The sequence below is a fragment of the Anas acuta genome, chromosome 9 (genome assembly GCF_963932015.1).
Source record: "Anas acuta chromosome 9, bAnaAcu1.1, whole genome shotgun sequence".
NCBI lineage: Eukaryota > Metazoa > Chordata > Aves > Anseriformes > Anatidae > Anas > Anas acuta.
Window position 1 is genome coordinate 3,393,835 of NC_088987.1, and position 20,129 is coordinate 3,413,963.

Below are 20,129 nucleotides of genomic sequence, written 5' to 3' on the forward strand. Positions count from 1 at the left end.
GTGGGTGCATGTGCGTGCGAGGGAGGGAGAGAGACAAGAGTGAGACATTCGAGCAAGACCCTCCCCTCCCTTCCCTCTTGCAGTTTCCAGGCATGCAGCAAACCTCTCTCGTTTGCTTCTTTGCATTTTTTTTTTTTTTAAATAAATGTACAGAATCTGTGCCATGATGGGCAAGAAGAAAGCAAGCCACAAAATGCCATCTTCCCTCCCCTCCCCTCCAAGGGAAAATATAGAGGAAGTTTACTGCAACGGAAAAAAATAAAAAAGAAAATTAAAAAATAAAATAAAAAATGAAAAAAAAAAAGAAAGACACACATGGAATTTACTTAATCAGGATCAATACAAAGATCCCCGATAATAATAATAATAATAATAATATACCTTAGACATGGCACAGTCAAAGTCTCAGTTTCAGTATAAAAAATAATGATTGATTAACATCTGCTGGCAAAAGTCTGCGAAGGCACTTCGTCGATTACTGCTCTGAGGCCGGCCCTGCCCGCAGCGCGCACAGCTGGCGGGCAGAGCGCACAGCTGGAGCCTCTCCTCGCATGCGGCGGTGCCGGGCGGGCGGCGGGGCGGCGGTCAGAACCGGTACGTGGTCTTCTCCAGGACTTCGAGGTAATCCGGCTTGGTTTGGAGTTTGGCCCTTAACTCGAGGTATTCGCTTGTGGGGGTTTGGTGCTCTGAGAAGCCCTTGCCGGCCGCGAAGAGAAGGGTTTCTTTGAGCCTGGCGTCCTGCTGGAGGTCCGGGTATTGCATGCCAGGGGGGTGCACGTGCAGTTCCTTCAGCTTGGGCACGGTGCCGTACAGGCAGTCCACGAAGCCCACGGCGCAGGGGGGCGGGCGGTCGCGGTCCCGGGGGGCTCCTCCCGCCGCCGCCGCCGCCCCCGACCCCCCGGCGCCCGCCGCCAGCCCTCCGCCCGCGGGATGCTGCGGGTGGGCGGCCACGATGGTGTTCAGCTGCGAGCTGGACACGGCCAGGCTCCACTCCTGCTCCTTCTCCAGCAAGGTGCGGTAGTTGGTGCTCGGCTCCGGGCCGGGGGGCGCGGCGGCGAAGCGCTCTCCGGCGCCCCGCAGCAGCTCGGCCGCCTCCCCCCCGCCGCCCCCCGCCGCCGCCTCGTCCTCCTCGTCCTCCTCCCGCGGCTTGTAGATGGGGTTGTTGCACATCTGGGTCACCGGGTGCGGGATGTAGTCGTAGACGTGGCCCGCCGGGGGCGCCTTCTCCGGGGAGCGCTCCCCGCCGCCGCCCTCCTGGAAGCCCCCCGGGCCGCCCAGCTCCGCCGCCTCCGCCCGGGGCCCGCGGAACGGCCGCTTCCTCCGGCGCCTCCTCAGCACGAAGGCGAAGAGCCCGGCGGCCAGCAGCACGGCCGAGAAGAAGAGGACCAGCAGGCTGAGGATGAGCACGGAGAGCGGCACGGCGGCGGCGGGCGGCGGCAGCTCATAGGCGGCCGCGCCGGTGGCGGAGGGCGGCGGGGGGGCGGCGGCGGCCGGGGGCGAGGCGGCGGCAGCGGCGGCAGCGGCGGGGGGGCGCAGAGCGGCGGGGCAGAGCGCCCCCAGCTCCAGGGAGCGCAGGTCGCGGCGAGCCAAGCGCTCGGGGCTGGCGCACAGCACGTCGCCCACCACGCTGACCGAGCTGAGCGCCTCCAGCCACTGCTTGAGGGGCACCAGGTCGCAGGTGCAGTCCCAGGGGTTGAGCTTCAGGTCGATCTGCACGATGGCGTGCAGGTGCTCCAGCACCCCGGCCACCGGCAGCGCCAAGAAGTGGTTGTTGCGCAGGTTGAGGCGGGCCAGCGAAGTGCCGGCGAAGGCGTCGGTGGGCAAGGTGCGGAGCAGGTTGTCGTTGAGGAAGAGCAGCTTCAGGTTGGGCATGAGGCTGAAGGCCGCCGGCTGGATTTCCCTGATCAGGTTGTACTCGAAGTACAGGTAATGCAAACTCTGCAGGCCCCGGAACATGCCCGGGGTGAGCCGCTCGATGTCATTGCCGTTCAGGTAGAGGCTCTTGAGATTGGGCAGGTTGATAAAGGCCCCATCCTGCACGTAGGAGATGCGGTTGTTCCCCAAGTGCAAGAGATCCAAAGAGGAAAAATTCCAGAAATCGGAGCGGTAGATTTTCTGGATCAAATTCCCGCTCAGGTACAGCTTCTTGGCATTCAGGGGCCTGGGCAGGAGCTCAGAGATGTTGTGAAACCCTCGCTCCTTGCAGTTGACCGTCAGGCCCAGGTCATTGATGTGCAAACTGCAGGAGCAGCCGGTGGGGCAGATGATAGGGATCGGGGGCCTGGTCTGGTAGGCAGCCACGGGTGGCTGGTTAGGCCCGGGGTACAGGCCGCGGGGGGTTGGGGGAGGCCGGGGTGCCCTGGGCTGCTTGGTGGGCTTGGGCTGTTTGTTGGATGTTTTGTACTCAACTGAGGAAGCGGTGAAATGGAAGGAGGACAGCATGGAGGACGGCTTCGTAGGCCACGCGTTCTCCTTGCTGGACGACAGCTGAGGGATGCCCAGGCTGGCTTCCACCTCGGAGTCGGACAGCATGGGGCAGAGCTTACTTCTTTTGATTTCCCGCAGGTCCTTCCCATGGAAGTGGAAGGGGGTCTCGCAGGTGATGTCCCCCACCAGGGCAGTGTAGGGAATGCGCTCCAGCCAGCTCTTCAGCTGCACGATCTCACACGTACAGTTCCACGGGTTCTCCTCCAGCTGAATCTCCATCAGGCTCCTGCCAATATGGTCCAACATCCCGCGGTATGAAAGGACTTTTAACCTGTTCCCACGCAAGTCCAAGTGGGTTAAGGACACAGACTTAAATAGGTTGGTGGGAAGCATGGGGATCAGATTGTCATTTAGGATAAGGACCCTCAATTTACTTAGGTTTCGAAATGCCCCACTTTCAATCCGCTTAATGACATTGTAATCTGCCTGCAGATATTCCAGACTTTCCAAACCCAGGAAAGTGTCGTTTCTGAAAATGTCCAATTTGTTTTCGTGCAAATACAACCTCTTCAGAACTCGGAGCCCATTAAAAGCCCCCGTCTGAATGTCCTGCAGTGCATTGTTTCCAAGGTTAATAGACACAGCATTGTTCAAATGAAGAAAACTGTTGGTGTACAATTTCCTCATGGAATTCCGCTGCAGATAAAGTTTAAAAGGTCTCGACCATGACTCTGTTATCTGACTAATATTTATAAATCCTTTGTTGTCGCAATGTATATGGAAAATGCTCTCCTTCACTTCACAGTAACATGGATCAAAGCAGGGCTCATCAAGTTCCTCCGAGTCCTCTATCAAGGGAATTGGTGTAGTCCATGCTAGAGCAATTGTGCTTAGAAGAATTATCCACAACATCCTTCCTTTATGAAGCGTCTCTGCCGAGGAAGGTTTCATCATTTGTTGACGTTTACAAAACTGCAATGGGAAAAAAAAAAATGCAGATTTTCAGTATTTCTCTCCTGCCCCACTCCTTTTACCAAGCCCCTACCTGCTAGACTTGTGTTAGACTCCTGGAAAGTTCAGCAATTGTTGGGTAGACGTTCACAACAAACTCTAGAGCTGTTGGGTGTGTGAGCCTTGCCCTGATTTATACTTAAGAGATGTTAAAAGGTTTAATCACGCGATATCAGCCTCCCTCATCTCCCTCCGCCCCCCCTTTTGGTAAATGCCACCTATAAAGAGGACAGCACATGCAGACCATACAACGATAGGAGCACACAGGCAGAACGTGTTGCGTCTTTGCGTGTTTTCCACCATAGGACCAGCATTCAGAACTACGTGTATTTCATACTTGTTTGCAGTTTTGGCTTTATTGCCATCATAGCCTATGTCAACTACAAGGGGAAAATCTTGTAGCAGTGGGCAGATTTCTCCAGTGTCACACTACATCTTTTATACATGCAAACTCCCAAAGTTATTGAATTTCAGTCCTTGAATCTCTCTCCCTGCCAGCTCAATATTATTCCATATGTAAGTTCAAAGGAATGTGCAAGGTTTGCTAATGTCCCTGAGAAAACAGTTCCCTTCAGAAGCCACCACAACGTCTTTAAATGTAAATGGTTAACAATCCTAATTTAAAAGAAAATATTCCCCTTTCAAACACACAGATGAATTAATGCAATGGGTATATTATCAGATAAATACATACCACATATTAGTCATTTTAGCTGATTAAAGCATTTAGAGATGATTAATCTTTCTAAAGCACATGCCCATGCGATCAGCAGATCTAAAGGGAAGTGACAGCTAAAGAGGCACCTAGGATTGAAACGCTCAGCCTGCCTTGGATTAGGGTATTCTGCGCCCCCAGGACCAAGCAGGAGACCCAGTTAAAAAGCTGAAAGTGGAAGAAAAAATGCCTTGACACTTACCAGCCGATAAATTATCTATCCTACTATATACGTTTCCGAATGAAGACACGGTTCTTCTCCAATCAGATGAAAATAATACTGTACTAATGAGATGCAGCTCCTTCAACATATGGTTTCACCCTTCCTTTCACCAGATATTTCAAATGTATGGGCATAGAGAAATGCTAAGGATGGTAATAATAACGGTGGTGATGCAGCCTTCCTTGAATCACTGAAAAGCCCATTAGAATTATTCGGAGCGATCATTGCTTTCGGTCTTAATCTCTCAATAGAAAAGGTCCTTTTTCCCTTCCACGCGTAAGAACTGGAAAATTTTGACCCCCATCCACAAACTTAAGAGCAGAAAGATGCATTTAGGGGAGAGAAATGCGAAACGAAAAGAAATCCTTATGATCAACTTGCGAATGAAACCCTCCCCTGTGGGAAAGAGATGGTTGAAAGCATGAAAAGAGAAATACCCCCTGCAATTAAAGCCAGCATCTAATTGGGAAGAAGGGAGAGAGATGAGAGCTATATTGCAGTATCAGTCTCTCTGTCTCCTTTGCAAAATATTAGCCACTTAAGTTCTTTCTCTTCTGCAAGGGCTGTAATAAAAAAAAATAAATAAAGAGGGTTATTATATCTTCTTTTGGGGAGAGGGGGTGTCTTTGACCCTACGTGGAAACAAAAGGATCCAGAAGCTTGTACTTACCGGTTTGCAGGAGAGATTTTAGCACATCGTTCCAAAAAAAAAAAAAAAAAAAAAAAAAAGGAAAAAAAAAGAAAGGGGGAAGGGGGAAAAAAAGCTCGAGTTTAAAGATTGCTGGTTTCTCTCTGTCTCTCCCTCTCTGTCTCTCTCCCTCTCTCTCTACTCCTGCTGAAGCTGAGGCAAAAGGGAAAAAAAAAAAAAAAAAAAAAAAAAAAAAAAAGAAGCAAGGCTGAGACGTGCTGGGAATGCAATGAGCCCCTCAATGATCTTCTTTAGGATGCAGAGCTGCTGTTTGGCACACTCAATGGAGGAGGGAGGAGAGGGGCTGCTGCAGGCTCCAGCGCCGCCGCCGCCGCCTTCTCCGGGCACCGGCAGCGCGGAGCGGGAGGGCTGGGGCGCGGCGGAGGATCTCGGGCTTCTCTCCTGCTCCCTGTGTGTGTGTGTGTGTGTGGTGCTGTTGTTGCCCTGGATCAGGCTTTTCCACGTCATGAAAATGAGCTTCAAGAAGGGGAACAAATGAAGGGGGCGCGCTTGGCACCAGGTCGGGGGCGCGCATTTGGGAAGCCCTGACTATACATTTTTTTTTTCCCTGCCTTTTTTATTTAATTTTTTTTTTTTTTTTTTTTTAGAGAGGGAAGGAGGGGGCTGGTTGGCGGAGAGGAAGGGAAGTGGGAAACGAGCAGATGGGGGAGGAAAAAAAAAAAAAAAAAAAAAAAGGCAAGAAGAAGCAGAGAGGAAAAAGCCGCCGGGATGGGTCACAATTCGCATCCCTCCCCCACCACCTCTTCTAACAAAAAAAAATCCAACTCTGGAGGGAATCAGAGATGCCCTGACTGCAAGCTCCAGCCTTGCAGCCTTGCAGCAGCGGGTCCGGGTGTCCCGGGGTCCCTGCGTCCCGGGTTCCCGGCTCCCCGCACCGCGCCCCCTCCGGGCCGTGCCGGTGCCGAGCCTCGCCCGAGCCTCGCAACCTCTCCGGGATCAAGCAGCCTCCTCCTCCCTCCCGGCCAGGAGGCAAAGCCCCAAAGCCTCGGGGAGGACACCCGGCGCCTTTCGCATCCTCCCTCCGCCGCCGCGGAGTTTGCGCGGAGGCGGAGGGCGGCCGCGCCCGCGGAGGAGGGAGCCGCAGGAAGGTAACGGGGCTGAGGGGAGGTTGGGGGGGAGCGGTCCGCGGAGAATGCGCGGAGGGGCGCGCAGCTTGCGCGGGTTTCCCCGCGGCTGAAAGTTGGAAAGCGAGGACCCCCCCCTCCCAGGGGCGCATCCCCGGCATCCCACCTGCGGGCAGGGCAGGGTCCCAGCCCCGCGTTGGCTCCGCGGCCGTCCGCAGCCGCGCATCCCCATCCTCGGGCAGGCTCCGGTTCCCCCCAACCCCAAATCCCCTTTTCCCGGGGTAGCTCGGCCGGGAGGAGACTTAACTGCAACCGCTGCTCGGCAGCACAAAGTTGACGGGCGAAGCTGCCGGGGCCCGGGGAAGCGCCCGGGGGGGCCGCCGCCTCCTCCTGGCTCTCTCCGCGGGCAGGGGCGCTACCTCCGCGGCCGGGCCCCATGCTCCGCAGGCTCCCGAGCTCTCCTTCAGCGGTGCAACATGGGCGCTCCGCACCCTCCTAATTAAAGCGCAGCATCATCCCCCCGCCGAGGCGGGCGGCACGCACCTGGCACCCCCTTTGGAATAAAATGGTTGGGGGGGGAGGCGGGAAGGGAGAAAGGGCAAATCGTAGCGGCTTGGGCTTGTGCCGAGCTCGCAGGGGGGCTCCAGCAGCAACTCAGAGCCGTGAGAGACGACCTGTGTCCCCCCCCCTCCAGCACGCCCCTTTGCTCCTCGCCGTGTTTGGGGACCTTGCGCTGCCGCTAGCCCGCAACTTTCCCAAAATGCCACCGAAAGGGGCTCGTCCTCCCCCCACGTCGGGGATGCTGCCTGCAAGTTTCGCCGCTGGGCCGGCGATGGGAGGACGGGGGGGGGCGCCGGGGGGGCTGCGAGGGCTGGCCCCGTGCATGCAAACCGGCGGGTGCTGAGGGGGTGTACCCCCGCCTTGTGCCCGGCTGTCCCCGCATGTGAGCAGCTCCCCCTAACCCCCCCGGGACACCCTCGGGGCCGCAGGAGGGGCATCCCCCCCCCTCCCGGCACTGCGATGCTCCCTGCGGGTGTGCGGAGGGAGGAGCAGGAGCTGGGATCTGGGAGCTCGCCCAGAGGTGCTGGCCCTTCCCGGCGTTGCTCGGCCTGAAAATCCCGTGTCTCCCGGTGTGTCCCCCCCCCATCCCATAGTCAGCAATCGCCCTGGCCGCCCCCCGCCCCAAAGCAGCTCGCAGCCTCGGCTCTTTTTGCTGCCACCAGCTGCTGGGAGCAGGCTTGGCAGATTGGCAGCAGCTCCGGCTCAGGGTACGGCGGGCTGATGCAACCGAGACTGGGACGTCACTCGGTTATTAATAATAATAATGAGTATTGGCAAGTGAGCTATTTCCTTGCCAAAACCCATCCTGGAGCCGTGGAGTCAGGGGAGATGCGTGTCAGCCAGGTGAAGGGCTGGCAGGTGCCCTCCTGTTTGCCTCTTCCCAGCCTTCGTTGTGATTACTGAATGTACCTTTTCCTCCTGACGGCTTGCAAAATAAATAAATAAATAAAATAAGGGAGAGAAAAACCCCGGACAACTTTTTGTGACAAATTAGACAAGGATACTTGAACAATTATTGTGCCTTTACGAACGTATCATTACAGCATTACATTTCCACTGGAGGCGACCATTCCCCCCACTGCAGTCATTGTAACGCAGTCATTTAATGCTTCATTCAATCCGCAGTGTAAACCAACTCATTCCTTTTCTAATAGAAGTGGCAATGTTTGAGAGAAGGAGGGAGTTTTCTACCAAAGCTCAGCCCGTCCAGAAAGAAATATTCTGATCTTTAATAGCCTCTTCTGTCTCGAGCAATCTATGGTAAGGGTGAAAGCAATAAATAGTGCAAGGACGAGGGAAACTCTATTGTAATTATTATAGATGGGAGCTGCTTTCTGGCTCTCTATATTTTGCTAAAGCCCGGGAGCAGTTTAGAGGTTCTGGATCTGAGTGCTGTGAGGATTTAGGGACAGGCAGTGCCTGGGCTCTGGCTGTGGTTCTGCCTAGGGGCCCAGAGAAGCCTGCATAGCCATGACTGGGCTTCAAATCCCCTGGGCAGGGGGATGCGTGGGAGCTTGGGCCCAGAAGCAGAGCTGTGAGACACCAGCAGGCTGCTGTGCTGCTTAATCTAAGCCTCATGCACTTGTTTCAGCAAGTAGGGTGTTCTGGGAGGGCTGACCCTTGGCTGCAGGGGGCTTCCCATGGGGCAGAGCCAGCCCCTGCCTCTGGGGACCTACATTGCATCCTTGAGCCAGGAGGGAAGGACGGAAAGTCAGATGGGTTGGGGAAAATGTGGTGCAGAGAGTGGTCCTGGGTGGAAATGTTCGTGGCTGCAGAGGCTGAAGGGACAGACTTCAGATAACACCACTCATCTGCCTGGTGTTCAAGCCTGGCAAAGCCTTAAAATTCCTTCTCTGGTCTGGAGATCCCCCTTGTGTCCTCATGAGACTCCATTTGTCTGGTGTGTCAAGATAAATGTATTTAAAATTGAGATCTTCCCTCTTTTCCTTTTCTTTCTTTCTTTCTTTCTTTCTTTCTTTCTTTCTTTCTTTCTTTCTTTCTTTCTTTCTTTCTTTCTTTCTTCTTTCCTTTTTTTTTTTTAAAGAACCTTTTAAAATTTCTTGTTTTTCTATATTATACATTGCTTAAACTGAGCAACTTTCAAAAAGTTGATAGAGGAAAATCCAAACAGATCTTCTCTGCATACCAGTCAGTGAAACAGTTCATGAGGCTTAGCTTCTTCTTTTCCCTCTCTACTACTTAGTTCATTTATCAAACCGAAAGGGAAACAAAATTACCGTTGGAATTTACCTACAGTCCTGGCTTGGATGAGAACATTTCTGTTGAAATCTGCATGATAGAATCCCATTTTTTTTGGAGAGAATTACAACCTCTCATCCTACCAAACCAACAATAGAGGCTCATGCCCAGAGGACCTGAGTTTGACACAGAGCTTGGTCCTGTGCCCTCCAGTCAGCATGAAGGGGCTGCTGCCTGTTTAGGAGCACATTTGGCCAAGGCTCAGTCCTCTCAGCTCCAAGGGGAGCTGCTGAGGACCCTGAGTCACCTCCAGCCTGGGACTGGCTGCTCAGCTGAAGGCTGGCTTTCTTTTCGGTGTGCAGTCCTGGTATTTGACATGCCAGACATAAATTACCAGGACAGATTATTTGAGCTGCATAAGCATTTGTGAAAGCACATGAAATGGAGGAGATGTAAGAATTTTAAACTGGGCTTTTCCAGCTGGAATCCTTCAGGCTGGAGAGCTTCTTATGTTGAACTGATGCTCCTGGCCACATTTTTTACAATTAGTCACCTCATTATCATCTATATTATCCTATGTAATTTTTCCCAGGCCACAACCACTCTAAGTGAGGCATACATCATAGTATTTTTATATATGAAGTTAAGAAATAACAACGCACCAGATTAAATCATCACATTGTACTTCTGATGTGAAACTCCTCAGCTACTTTAAACTCAAGAGAAGGACACTGAAGTTGTACAGAAACCCCAGCCATGCCCTCAGTAACAAGTTATATGTAATTGGTTTTTACTCTTGGGATTTTTTTCAGCGGAGAAATTTTGCCCAGTGTTTGATGATATGAGTAAATATTAAAAAGAAAGGATGAAAGAACTAATGGATAGCGTTAAAATAGAACAGCAAATACCAGCAAATCATGAGTGCAGTATTTTTAATGGATTGTTATTAAAAATAAAAGAGAAAAGTAGGCAAAATAAAAGGGAGATTTTCATGGACAAAATTGACAGTTCTGTTATCCTCACCAAATCCTGACATTTCAAGATCAGTTTTTATCTAATGATTCAATGGCCTTAAATATTTCTTTCCACTAAATCAGGCACAGCTATAGCTATTTTCCCACCTCAGACACGTAAGCCCACATTTTTTTCTAAATGTGCTGATATTTATTATAGCCAGTGTCAAAAAACTTCGCACTCCATTTATATATGAGCTTCTCTTTGGCCTTTATTAGAATGATCTACAGCCGTGGTTAGGCATGCACAACTTCTTTTGACAGCAGCCAGGATTTCGTGTGTGGATCAAAGGTAGAATAATTCCCCAAGGGCGATCTCTTCCCGTCCGAACTACAGAGTTATGAGCTCTGCTCCAGTGCGGGGTGGGAGCTTCTTCAGCTCTTCCATGCTTTAGACAGGTCATTCTGCAGCCCACATCCACCTTTGTGCCAATGTGCTATGTATTTTTTAAGCTTTTTATATTTTTTTTCCTCCAGTGGAGAAAGTAATTTTTACCTGGTAGCATGAAAACAGGCTCTGGTGTCCTAAATGTGACTGATCATAGACAAATGCAAAGGAAGAACATGGATTTAGAAGGCTACTCTCTAAATTTCTCTGTCCATTTCCCTAAGACCCCAATGGCAGGACACAGAGCCTCAGAAGATAGCTGATACCTTGCATGCGCACAAAAAAATCTTAGATAATGCGGAAAATAGTGTCCAAGTTCTATTAGCGGGAACATACAATTCTATGATTCTGTGACTCTGTGATTTATTCCAAAATAATCATGTGGGATAATTTCTACACTTAAGCACTCTGCACATAAACATTTCCTTTTGCAGTTGCTAACTTTGCTTGGTTTTCTTCCATCTTGTGGGCCACTCTTGTGTACATCCTGGTTGCTTTATTTGGTCTGGACCCATGAAAACAGAGTTAACCTGACAGCACACACTGTAAGCAACAGCACGGATTTTCAGGGCATCTGGATTTACAGTTGCCAGAATTAGAAACATGAGCCCGAGGAGATCATGCCAGGGCAATTCCCCAGTCCTGGGCCATAAAGCCAATCAATTTAAAGTGTAATAGAAGCCACGATTACTGTGCTGGATTCCGTGTGAAGGAAGGCACTTACTGATCATTTGGACAGAAAAGCTCATATTCAAAATTGCTTTTAGATCAGTCTTGATCCTACTTTTAGTGATGTCAATGGTGACACTTTGGTCCAGCCCCATGGTGCCAGAATTTTCCATTTACTGTTAACTACTTCTCTCCCCCCATTCCTACACAACCATCAGCACCATTCCTTGCTGGTCCTCTTCAAGTACAATTAGGGCACAGAGAAAGCCCTTATCTTTCAGCTCAGGGGCACCAATATGGATAGTCATTTTAATCTCTTAGCAAAATTAGTTCAATGATCATGGAAGAGACAGTGAGAATGATGTCTTCTCTTCTCTTGCAAGGCTTGTGCTCCTTTCTTTTTGCTGCTGATGACACAAGTCTTATAGTAGCCCCTGGTTAGGAATAAGAGGTGATCTTTCATCCTCAATGGGCTCAGCTATGAAGTTCAAGATGAGCTGACTCACTCTGATTTCAGTTATGTGTAATAGAAGCCGTGGACTAATGTAAGTCTGCAGAAATGTCAGAAGAGAGGCTGGTCTTAAATTCTTGGATCTTTTCTAATATGTAAAACCATGAGCCATAGTACTTGGGTTTCCAGTGCATGGCACATTAACACATTAGCATGCTTTTAAGATATTATTATGCTGAAATTATTAAATGGAGAGAGACAGAAGCAGCCAAAGTAGTCCTGAGTGCACCTCACCCAGCCTTCTGGAGGAGCTGACCCATGGCTAGGGAAGGAGGCTGCTGCCCTTCTGACTCAGGCAATGGAAATTATTATTGCAAACTGAATCGTGTGGCCATCCCTTATATGCAGTAGTTCCCTGTTTCCTTGTCTTAATTAAAGTAGCATTATGTTGTACAGAAGAGAAAAGCTGAGGCAAATAGCTGCTTTTCATGTTTTCAATACCATGATAGGTTTTCTCCATTTAGTCTTTGGCTGTTTTATGTAACACTGAGTTTCTTTTACAAGGAGCAGCGGGAGCCACCATTTTTGATCACTACTTCCAGATAGTCATTAAATGCACACGTATGAGAAGGATCAGAGGTCTAGAAAGCACAACCTGTGAGGAAAGAGTAAATTAGGAATGTTCTAAACAGAAGAGTAGGAGGAACATGATGATACTTTTGAATTATATATGAAAAATAAAGGGAATACTTTGTTCTCTGTGAATAGCATCATAGAGAGTACAATAAATTGGTCTTAATTTGTAGCCAGAAAGCTTCTTATCAGATATTAGGAAAAAAGTTTCTGATGGTTAGGATGGCAAAAAATGACTTTGGGGTGGTGAAGCATAAGAGACCCAGAAAAATGCAGGTGAGGTCCTGAGCCAGGAGCATCAGAGAGCAGTTCCTATAGCACAAATATGGATTAGGTGATCCCCTGAGTATCCCTCAAACCCCCCAATTCTGTGATCATTCATGTTGAGGGACAAATTGTTTGTGATCCTATATTATACTGCTATACTCCTGAAAAAAAAAAAAAAAAAAAAAAAATATATCCTCATTAAATACAGTAGGAAAATGTAATAAAAATAGTTTGGGGACTAGGTCCCACTAGAAACAATGACATAAAAAAATAACATGAAAGGACTGAGGGTTTCATATCATCAGTATATGCATAGTTAAGCCATAAATGAAGCATCATATATCCAAATTCTGAACTCATGCAATTGGCTAAAATTGTAATCTGGGAAGTATATATATTTATATATTTATATGCATATGTATGTATATGCAAACACACATATGTGCATGCATATCTACATCCTTGGTTGGTTTTATTTATCTTTATCTTTTCAAGGTTTCTGTGCTTAGAGTTTTTATTTTCCATTCATTTTCTATCTTTATGCACCACCCATCTATCTCCAGTTGGCTAGCTAGATAAAAAACAGTTTCTCAGGTAATCACCTCCCAGAAGGTGGAATTTTAGGAAAAAATCTCAGTACAAGAAAATGTACAATGAGTTCCAAGAATGTTATTCCTGAATATAGATAGAAATCTTAGCTCATAGTGTAAGAAGGACTGTACCACTGTGTAATGTAAAATCCAGAAAAATACTCAGATTTTCCTAACCACTTTTCTAGTATTAAATATTAGCAGTTTCAAAGAGCGCAAGGAACTTTCCTTTTAGCTGTTGATTTAACTAGGCTTAAAATCCAATGAATAAATTGTACATAGTTCATCAGCTTGTGGGGTGCACAGTGCCTGCACACCAAATAATAAGCTACACATCCCACTGTGAAAGGTTTATGGCCAGAAGACTGCAGGAACACCTCTGTGGGACTGTCAAAATAAAACATGTAAGGGAATCATAAATGAAATGAACGCATATTGGTTTAAAATCAAGCCCATAAATATGTGTCACACCTGTCCTCTGGGTGGTCAGCAGCAATCAAGCTGTTATATTCTGAACATATTTTCACGCTGATGCTGTCTGATTTGTCCTCCCTTCCTTGCTGAGTGGTATCAAGGAATAAAGTGAAAGACCTGAGTGATGTGGTGCCATTGCAAAGGCTGCAACCAAGGTGACATTAATATATCAAGATAAATATACAACGGACCCATGAAAATTCAAGGCTAATTATGTTTTACTGTGCTAACCTTCTTAGGAAAAAAATCACTGAAAACAGGTTCACAGCAACTGTTTTCTCCACGCAGCAAGCTTCTGCACTTTCCCACAGAGGTTACTGTGGATGTGAAAGTAGTCTAACATAAGGATTAATAATAATAATTTACACCATGGGAGTGCCAAGGTTTCCCTCCATGCATGCAAGGTACTGTACGAACAGAAAATTATACACAGAAAAGTTTCAGGCCAGTGACCAATGTGTGTGAATGTGCTCATGATTGTTCTTTGTACCTAAAACTCTTTCTTGGTGCATAATAAATTCAGCCACATCCTTGCTGTACTTCTTCCAAAGATTACTCATTTTAGCAGGTGGTTTTCATGATTTTTCTAAATAAGCTATCAACGAAGATCCAACATTTGGGATTTTGCTACAGAAGGCCCCAGATAATCACCTAATTAGCTGCAAGGGTACATCCCAACCTGCTAAACCAGGCACAGCTTTCTGCAGCCACCTAGGGGAGCCCAACAGCTCAGGGATTTTGTTTGCTTCCAGTGCAAAACCTTCCCTTTGGTTTCTTGCTGGCTGAACCTTTGAACATGGTGTTATTAGGTTGTTGAATTACATTGCTTAAAATGTGATGTTACTTTTGGCCATTTAAGCAGCTGTCATTTGGGGCGAATCCATTCATCCTGAAGCCACATGGGTCAAACTTTACAGAGGTGCTAGGAGAGAGGCTCTCAGACTTTGAGGCTTTCCCATATTTGACACAGAACAATGAGAAAGCCTTTAGTGACTCCCTGCCAGAGCCGTTTTACTGCTGAGCTGCATCACAGGCAGGGTTAGCCAGGGTGTGCTACAGGTCAGGGTTAGCCCTGACCTGTAGCACACACAGCCCATGCCAGACACAAGGAAGCTAGTGGTGGCCCAACGCAACAAAACACCATGGGTGTAGCGAACCCAAGAAAGCAGTGAGTGCAGAGACAAGGAGAGATGCCATGGGTGCATCTCATCCACCCGCAGCAGCAGGAGCCATGGTAGGTAGCAGATCCACATCCTTTCCAATACTTCCAACCTGTGGTAAGTCTCACTGCTTCTCCCCACAGCCACGGGTCTCCCCCTCATGCTGACAGTTGATGCTGAAAGCTCCCCTGGGGATGCCAAAGTTTTCAGCTTGTCAAATGGACATCATCAGTGTTGTCCAGGTAGAGACTGACATCTTATTTTTTTAAAATACTTGACTAAAAGATATTGTGCTGTTAAACTAGATTAAAACATGAAAGCAGCAGAATGGCAAAACTACCGAAAACCTATGAAAACACATGCATTGTCTGATTTTCTGGTGTGCAATGCAGATGAAAACGGCAACATTTTTTTCCAACTATTTGCATATCTGTAAATGACTGCAAGGCAGTGTAGAAGGAGGCCAGCTGGATTCAATTAAAGAGAAAGGTAAAAGGCTTTTGCTTTGAATTTCATTTTACAATTTAGAGCAGGATGACATTTTGAATCTCTTTATGGAGTTTTTAAAAATGAGCGAAGTTCTGCACAATGAAGCCCAAGCGCAGACGTGTGTGTCAAACAGAATTATAAAAAATACACATGTTTATTCTTATAGCAATAATTAACGTTTTGTCTCATGCACTCTCACGAATGATCCACATAAAGCATATTTTAGGGCAAGCTGCTTAGTGAGATTTCAGGGGATACTAATCCTCTGGACTTTGCCGACAACCCAAACACGGTGTCACGTGAAAGCCTCATCACAGCAAACCCAACCCAAGCCCATCTGCAGCAGCAGCGGGGTGCTCTAAGATGTTTGATGTCCCAATGCATGATACCATTTATTTGATTTCATGATTCTATAATTCTATGATTTATCGGGGTTGGGTGCCAGGGTTTGTGCACGCCGGGCTTATTTCACTCAGATTTCCATTATTCCCAGGAGCATAATCCCGTGCTGCCTGGAACCCAGACTCCTGACGGTGGGGGGTGCCACCCGAGGGGAGCAGCCGGCCCCCCCCCGTGGCCCCAGGGGGTGCGGGAGCTTCCCGGTAGGTGCCGCAGCTCCCCCAGGGGGCGCGCTCCGACCGCGCAGCCGGGGCGGGGGCCGGGAGCTTTCCCACCGGAGCGAGGACTGACCGGAATAGCAGCAGCACTGCAATAACAGCAGCAGCGGCTTCCAGTAGTTCTTCATAAGCCCCGATCGTTATTGCATGCGTCTTTCCCAACATTTTTTTTTTTTTTTTTTTTAATTATCTCGTGCTTTGAGCACCTCCTGGCTGTTCCACGTCGAGGCAGTGCCACGGCATCATTCCTTCCCCCCCCCCCGTGCACATAAGCAGCGAGGCAAGGGTGATGCAAACAACATGAACTGATGAGAAGGGGCATGATAAATAATTCCTACTTCTTTACAGCCACTTGTACCTTACAGAGGGCTCCAATTTGTCCTCGCAATTACTGGCCTTCACTGATGAACACAACCGTATGAGTAGTCCTTCACAGACGCATTTCTTCCGTCCTGTGTGTAACATGAAGGTCAGCTAAACAACGCTCTGATTGCCTCCCTGCTCCCCTCGCCTGGCACATGTCCCTGTTTGTCCCTGCAGAACCAGGGCTCAGACAAGCCTTCAGCACCAAGCGGATTTCCCAGGTACTCAGGTGACTGCTAAACTGCCCTAAAGTTAGAGGGAGAGAAAGGGAGAGTCGAGTGAGGAGAGCAGCCATTTCTCCAGGTTAGGATGACAGACAGGTTAAGATGACAGACATTGTTCCCTACTCCTACTTAGTCAGCTATATTTATTTTTTCAGTGAATTTTCTCCTCTTCAGAGCCTCACTGTATCCTGCGATGTCAGGGAAATGTGTTAAGCAAGCTCTGTTATCCAGGGAAGGGCATAGTCCTTGTGCACAAGGACGAAGGCAGATAGGAATATCTGGAGTTTATAGGCAGCTGAATACTAACATAAATGGATTTGAAGGAGGGTTAGAGACACTCGAATGTCTGACAGCTGTATGTCATGCCAGGAGACTGGTCCCACTTCACATTTGCAGCACCGATGTTCCTGGCAGCAAGAGCAACACATCCTGACACTTTGGGGGTAGTAATGGTTTCTGGTTGCTCATATGTTTCCAGGAAAGACTGTTTGTAGTTATTTCAGTCCGACACAACTTCATAGCTTCATCTTGTGTTATCACATTTTGTAGAAGCGCTAAGACATCACATTGCAAAAAATTTGCCTTGTAACCAACAGTGTCAAAATGATTGTCCTGATGATGGAAGGAAGGCATTAGATACATATATTTCCATCCTGTCAAAGGCATTAGATATGTATATTTTAATCCTGTCTTCAGCAAATTATAGCAGGATTTAAAGTTACTGTGATACATGCAGGAATAGAAAATAAAAGATTTCCGGCCTCCCCAGCCCCTCTCATGTAACTCTAGGGACCGAACCAGAGCACTGGCTGCTTGTGGTTTAAGGGTTGTTTTAGTGGAAGGCTTCTCTTAGAAGTCCCTTTGCTAAAATATCCATTTACATGTATTCTTTCCTTTCTTCTTCCACTAAAGTAATCTGTCTCTAACAGAAAGCTGTCTCCCAAAGAATCCTTGGCTAATTTTAGCCCAGGATAATTCAGGGCTAACTTGGCTCACTTATTCTGGGTGTAAAGAGTGAAAGAGCCTTTCTGCACTGATGATTTTTTCTGTATTTGCACCAGTACAAGCAAGGAATGGGTATGAATTTAACAGGAGAGGAAAATAAAACTAGTAATGGAGAAAGCCAATTATGTTCCCCATTGCCTAGGGATGGGCAGCCTAATTTGTAGCTGACAGTGACTTGATGGACTGAACCATACTTTTTCTGATCCAGCATTTGGAGTAATTTTTACTGTAAACCAATCATTACAATGTAGGACTCAATACCATCAATGTCACCATGACAAATTCCCATGGCAGTGTTAGTGTTGCTGCTGGGGTTTTTCCTCCCATCCTTCACAGCCTGACGTGTTCTGGGAGGTGCTGGACGTGGTGCACCGTGCCCTGTCTTCAGCACGCGCCCTGGGCATGATAGTGTCAAACGTGATGGTACCATCACTGGGGGACATATTCCCAGTCTCTTTGCTGTAATTTTAGCAAGAATGTTAAAATTAGTCCTCTAGTTCTACACACATTGAGCTGGGGTTTAACAGTGCACATTTTCTCCAGCATCTTCATCTAAGACAGTCTCTGATTTTGCTCCTTTATGTGGTTTATAGGTCATAAAATGATTTTTTCCCCCTAAGGATATTGTACTAGTTTCTGTCCGACGTCTGTGCACCCTAGTAATTGCTAAGGCTTCATGTGGTATCCTTATCTTCCCTCAACTAGAATAGAAGTGAGGCTTCTGCCCAGCCCATTTTGGATGGAACCCTACTTCATTAGAACCAGCTGGAATTTATTTTCAACAGAACTCGAGCAATTTCTTTTTTTAAGAAGCCAAATCCCTGATTTTTCAGAGGTGTGGGACTTCACTAGTCTGCACTGGAAAAACCTCATGCTGGGTTATGTAAGCTGTGGTTTGCAGAGATAATGGGAAATTTGGAGAAAGTGACCTGAGAGGCTACATGCAGGTCTAAGATCCGTGGCTCTTGCAGACAATGTGCCCTACATTTCCCTCCCAGGTCTGTGAGAGCACACTGTGTTCCCAGGAGGCTTCATCTACACTTGCTTCCCCACGTTTCTGCTTAGCTGTGAAATCTGCAATTTCTTTCTTTCCACTCTAGTATCCAGCAAAGTCTGATTAACGAATGATAGACAGACACCTACTATTGCTAACAGGCGGGATAAAAGCCTATAATTTTCATAAGACAGATCACTGAGACTGTTCTAACGTTGCATAGTCTTATCAATACCTCTACTCTGCCAAAGTAGTGCCTTAAAAGAGTGTGATTAAGGCTGTAATGTCAAGCACAGGAATGGTAAGACAGGCCAGGGTTGTGGTAACTTCTACAGCTTTGCTTCTGCTTCTTCCATGCATCATCCTTAGCCACACAGTCACACATGTGTAAAAGGGACCATGCATTGAAGGGCTATACAGTGCAAACCATGTAATTTCTATGTTCAAATATTATTATTTATAATAACCTAACACATATATTGATTTTATCAGGTTAAAAATCAAAGTGAAGTTGGAGGTACATTTATTCATTGTGGTAGAATTGGAAAGTACCTACCGGGATGTTTCAGGAGAAAATCTAAGCATCAATTAAGTTAAATGGGCTTAAATGAGTTTGTCCCAAGGAAACAAATGCAATTTTTGCAGATGGGTTCCCAGGAGCCTCCTGTGCAGAATGGGTGTGTGGCTGCAGGTTCCCATGTGTGCAGGAGGAGAGGCTGGGCAGCTTGCTGAGACATGCAGGAGTGCGTCTGGGACAGGGCCGTGGTGGCTGTCAGCATTTCTGGGATCTCTGCATGGAGCTGGGGTGAGAACTGTGCCCCTGTCACTGTGGCGCCAATGGGAAGTGTTGAGGAACAGTCCTTGTGGGCCTGCTTCAAGAGCAGTCCTGTGAAGGGAAACAGATTGCCTTAGGCTAGACATTTAGAGGGCCTTATGCTTCTCTTTACACTTCTAAAGTATATGTTCTTGGTCACAGGGAAATATTCCCCTTCCAAAATGGAGTTGGACAGGGAGATGGCATGTGGACTGAGCTGTAAATGTGTCTTTAGGTCATCCTCATGCAGAGAAATTCCTACCAACAGTAAGGCCACCGTGCATACAGATTTTGCTGCATTTTTTTATCTTTCTTCTTTCCCAATTCCTTTCTGGGTCAGATTAAAGATTCCCTGTACTCACAGCTGCATTTCCCAAGGTTGGATGATGCCTCTTTTTGATCGGTGCTGCCTACTCAGAAATGCCTGAAGTACTTGCGGAGAACCAGTGTGGAGCTGCAAATCCAAGCCCCAGCTGTGAGTTAGCACATCTGGCCATGTCTGGAGTTTGGCTTTACCATGGGGTTGGTATGTGGGCCCTCTGCCTTGCTTTGGTCTGAATTTCCTCCAAAATTCAGATGGAAGAGCTTGGTACTGCATTAAGTTCATGCCAAGTTCTCTGAAATTTCTTTCAGGAAAAAAAGGGGAAAAGGGTCTCAGAATATGAATATATATATATATATATATACATATATAAACATTTAAATTTTTAAAGAACTTTCAGTTTGACATGCTAACATTTAACATTTTGGGGTTGTGTTATGCATGTTATGATGACATTAAAAATGAAAGAAGGGCTAATTAAAACATTTTAAGCCACAGAAAATGGCTTTTCCAACTTAACCCATATGTGCTTATGAGGGAAGTTGAAATTTTATTGCAGTTTAGAATGGAACTTTTTTTTTTTTTAAGTTATGTTCATTTCCAATGAATTTAGATTCTGGTCAAAATTTACAAAATTGAGGATAAAAGATTTTTAAATGCTTGAAGGCTTAGGGTACTGAGCAGTCACATTTCTCATCAATTTCGATAGGCCTGTCCCTCCCACCCATTAAAAATAAGCTTCAGGAC

General features: G+C 47.5%; 1 protein-coding gene across 5 annotated transcripts in view; it reads right to left on the reverse strand.

The window, feature by feature from the left end:
• Nucleotides 1–5,760, reverse strand: part of SLITRK3 (SLIT and NTRK like family member 3) — a 28,888-nt gene extending 23,128 nt beyond the window's left edge. For 2 of the 5 annotated variants that reach the window (XR_011099329.1, XR_011099330.1), the window contains exons 1-2: nucleotides 5,047–5,760; nucleotides 382–4,939 (exon numbers count right to left, since the gene is read on the reverse strand). Coding sequence is in view for 1 of the 5 variants with exons in the window: in XM_068692004.1 (XP_068548105.1) it covers nucleotides 586–3,381 (2,796 nt within the window). In the remaining 4 variants the exon portion in view is untranslated. The other 3 variants (XR_011099328.1, XM_068692004.1, XR_011099327.1) reach the window with 3 other exon arrangements.
• Nucleotides 5,761–20,129: the final 14,369 nt, after the last annotated feature.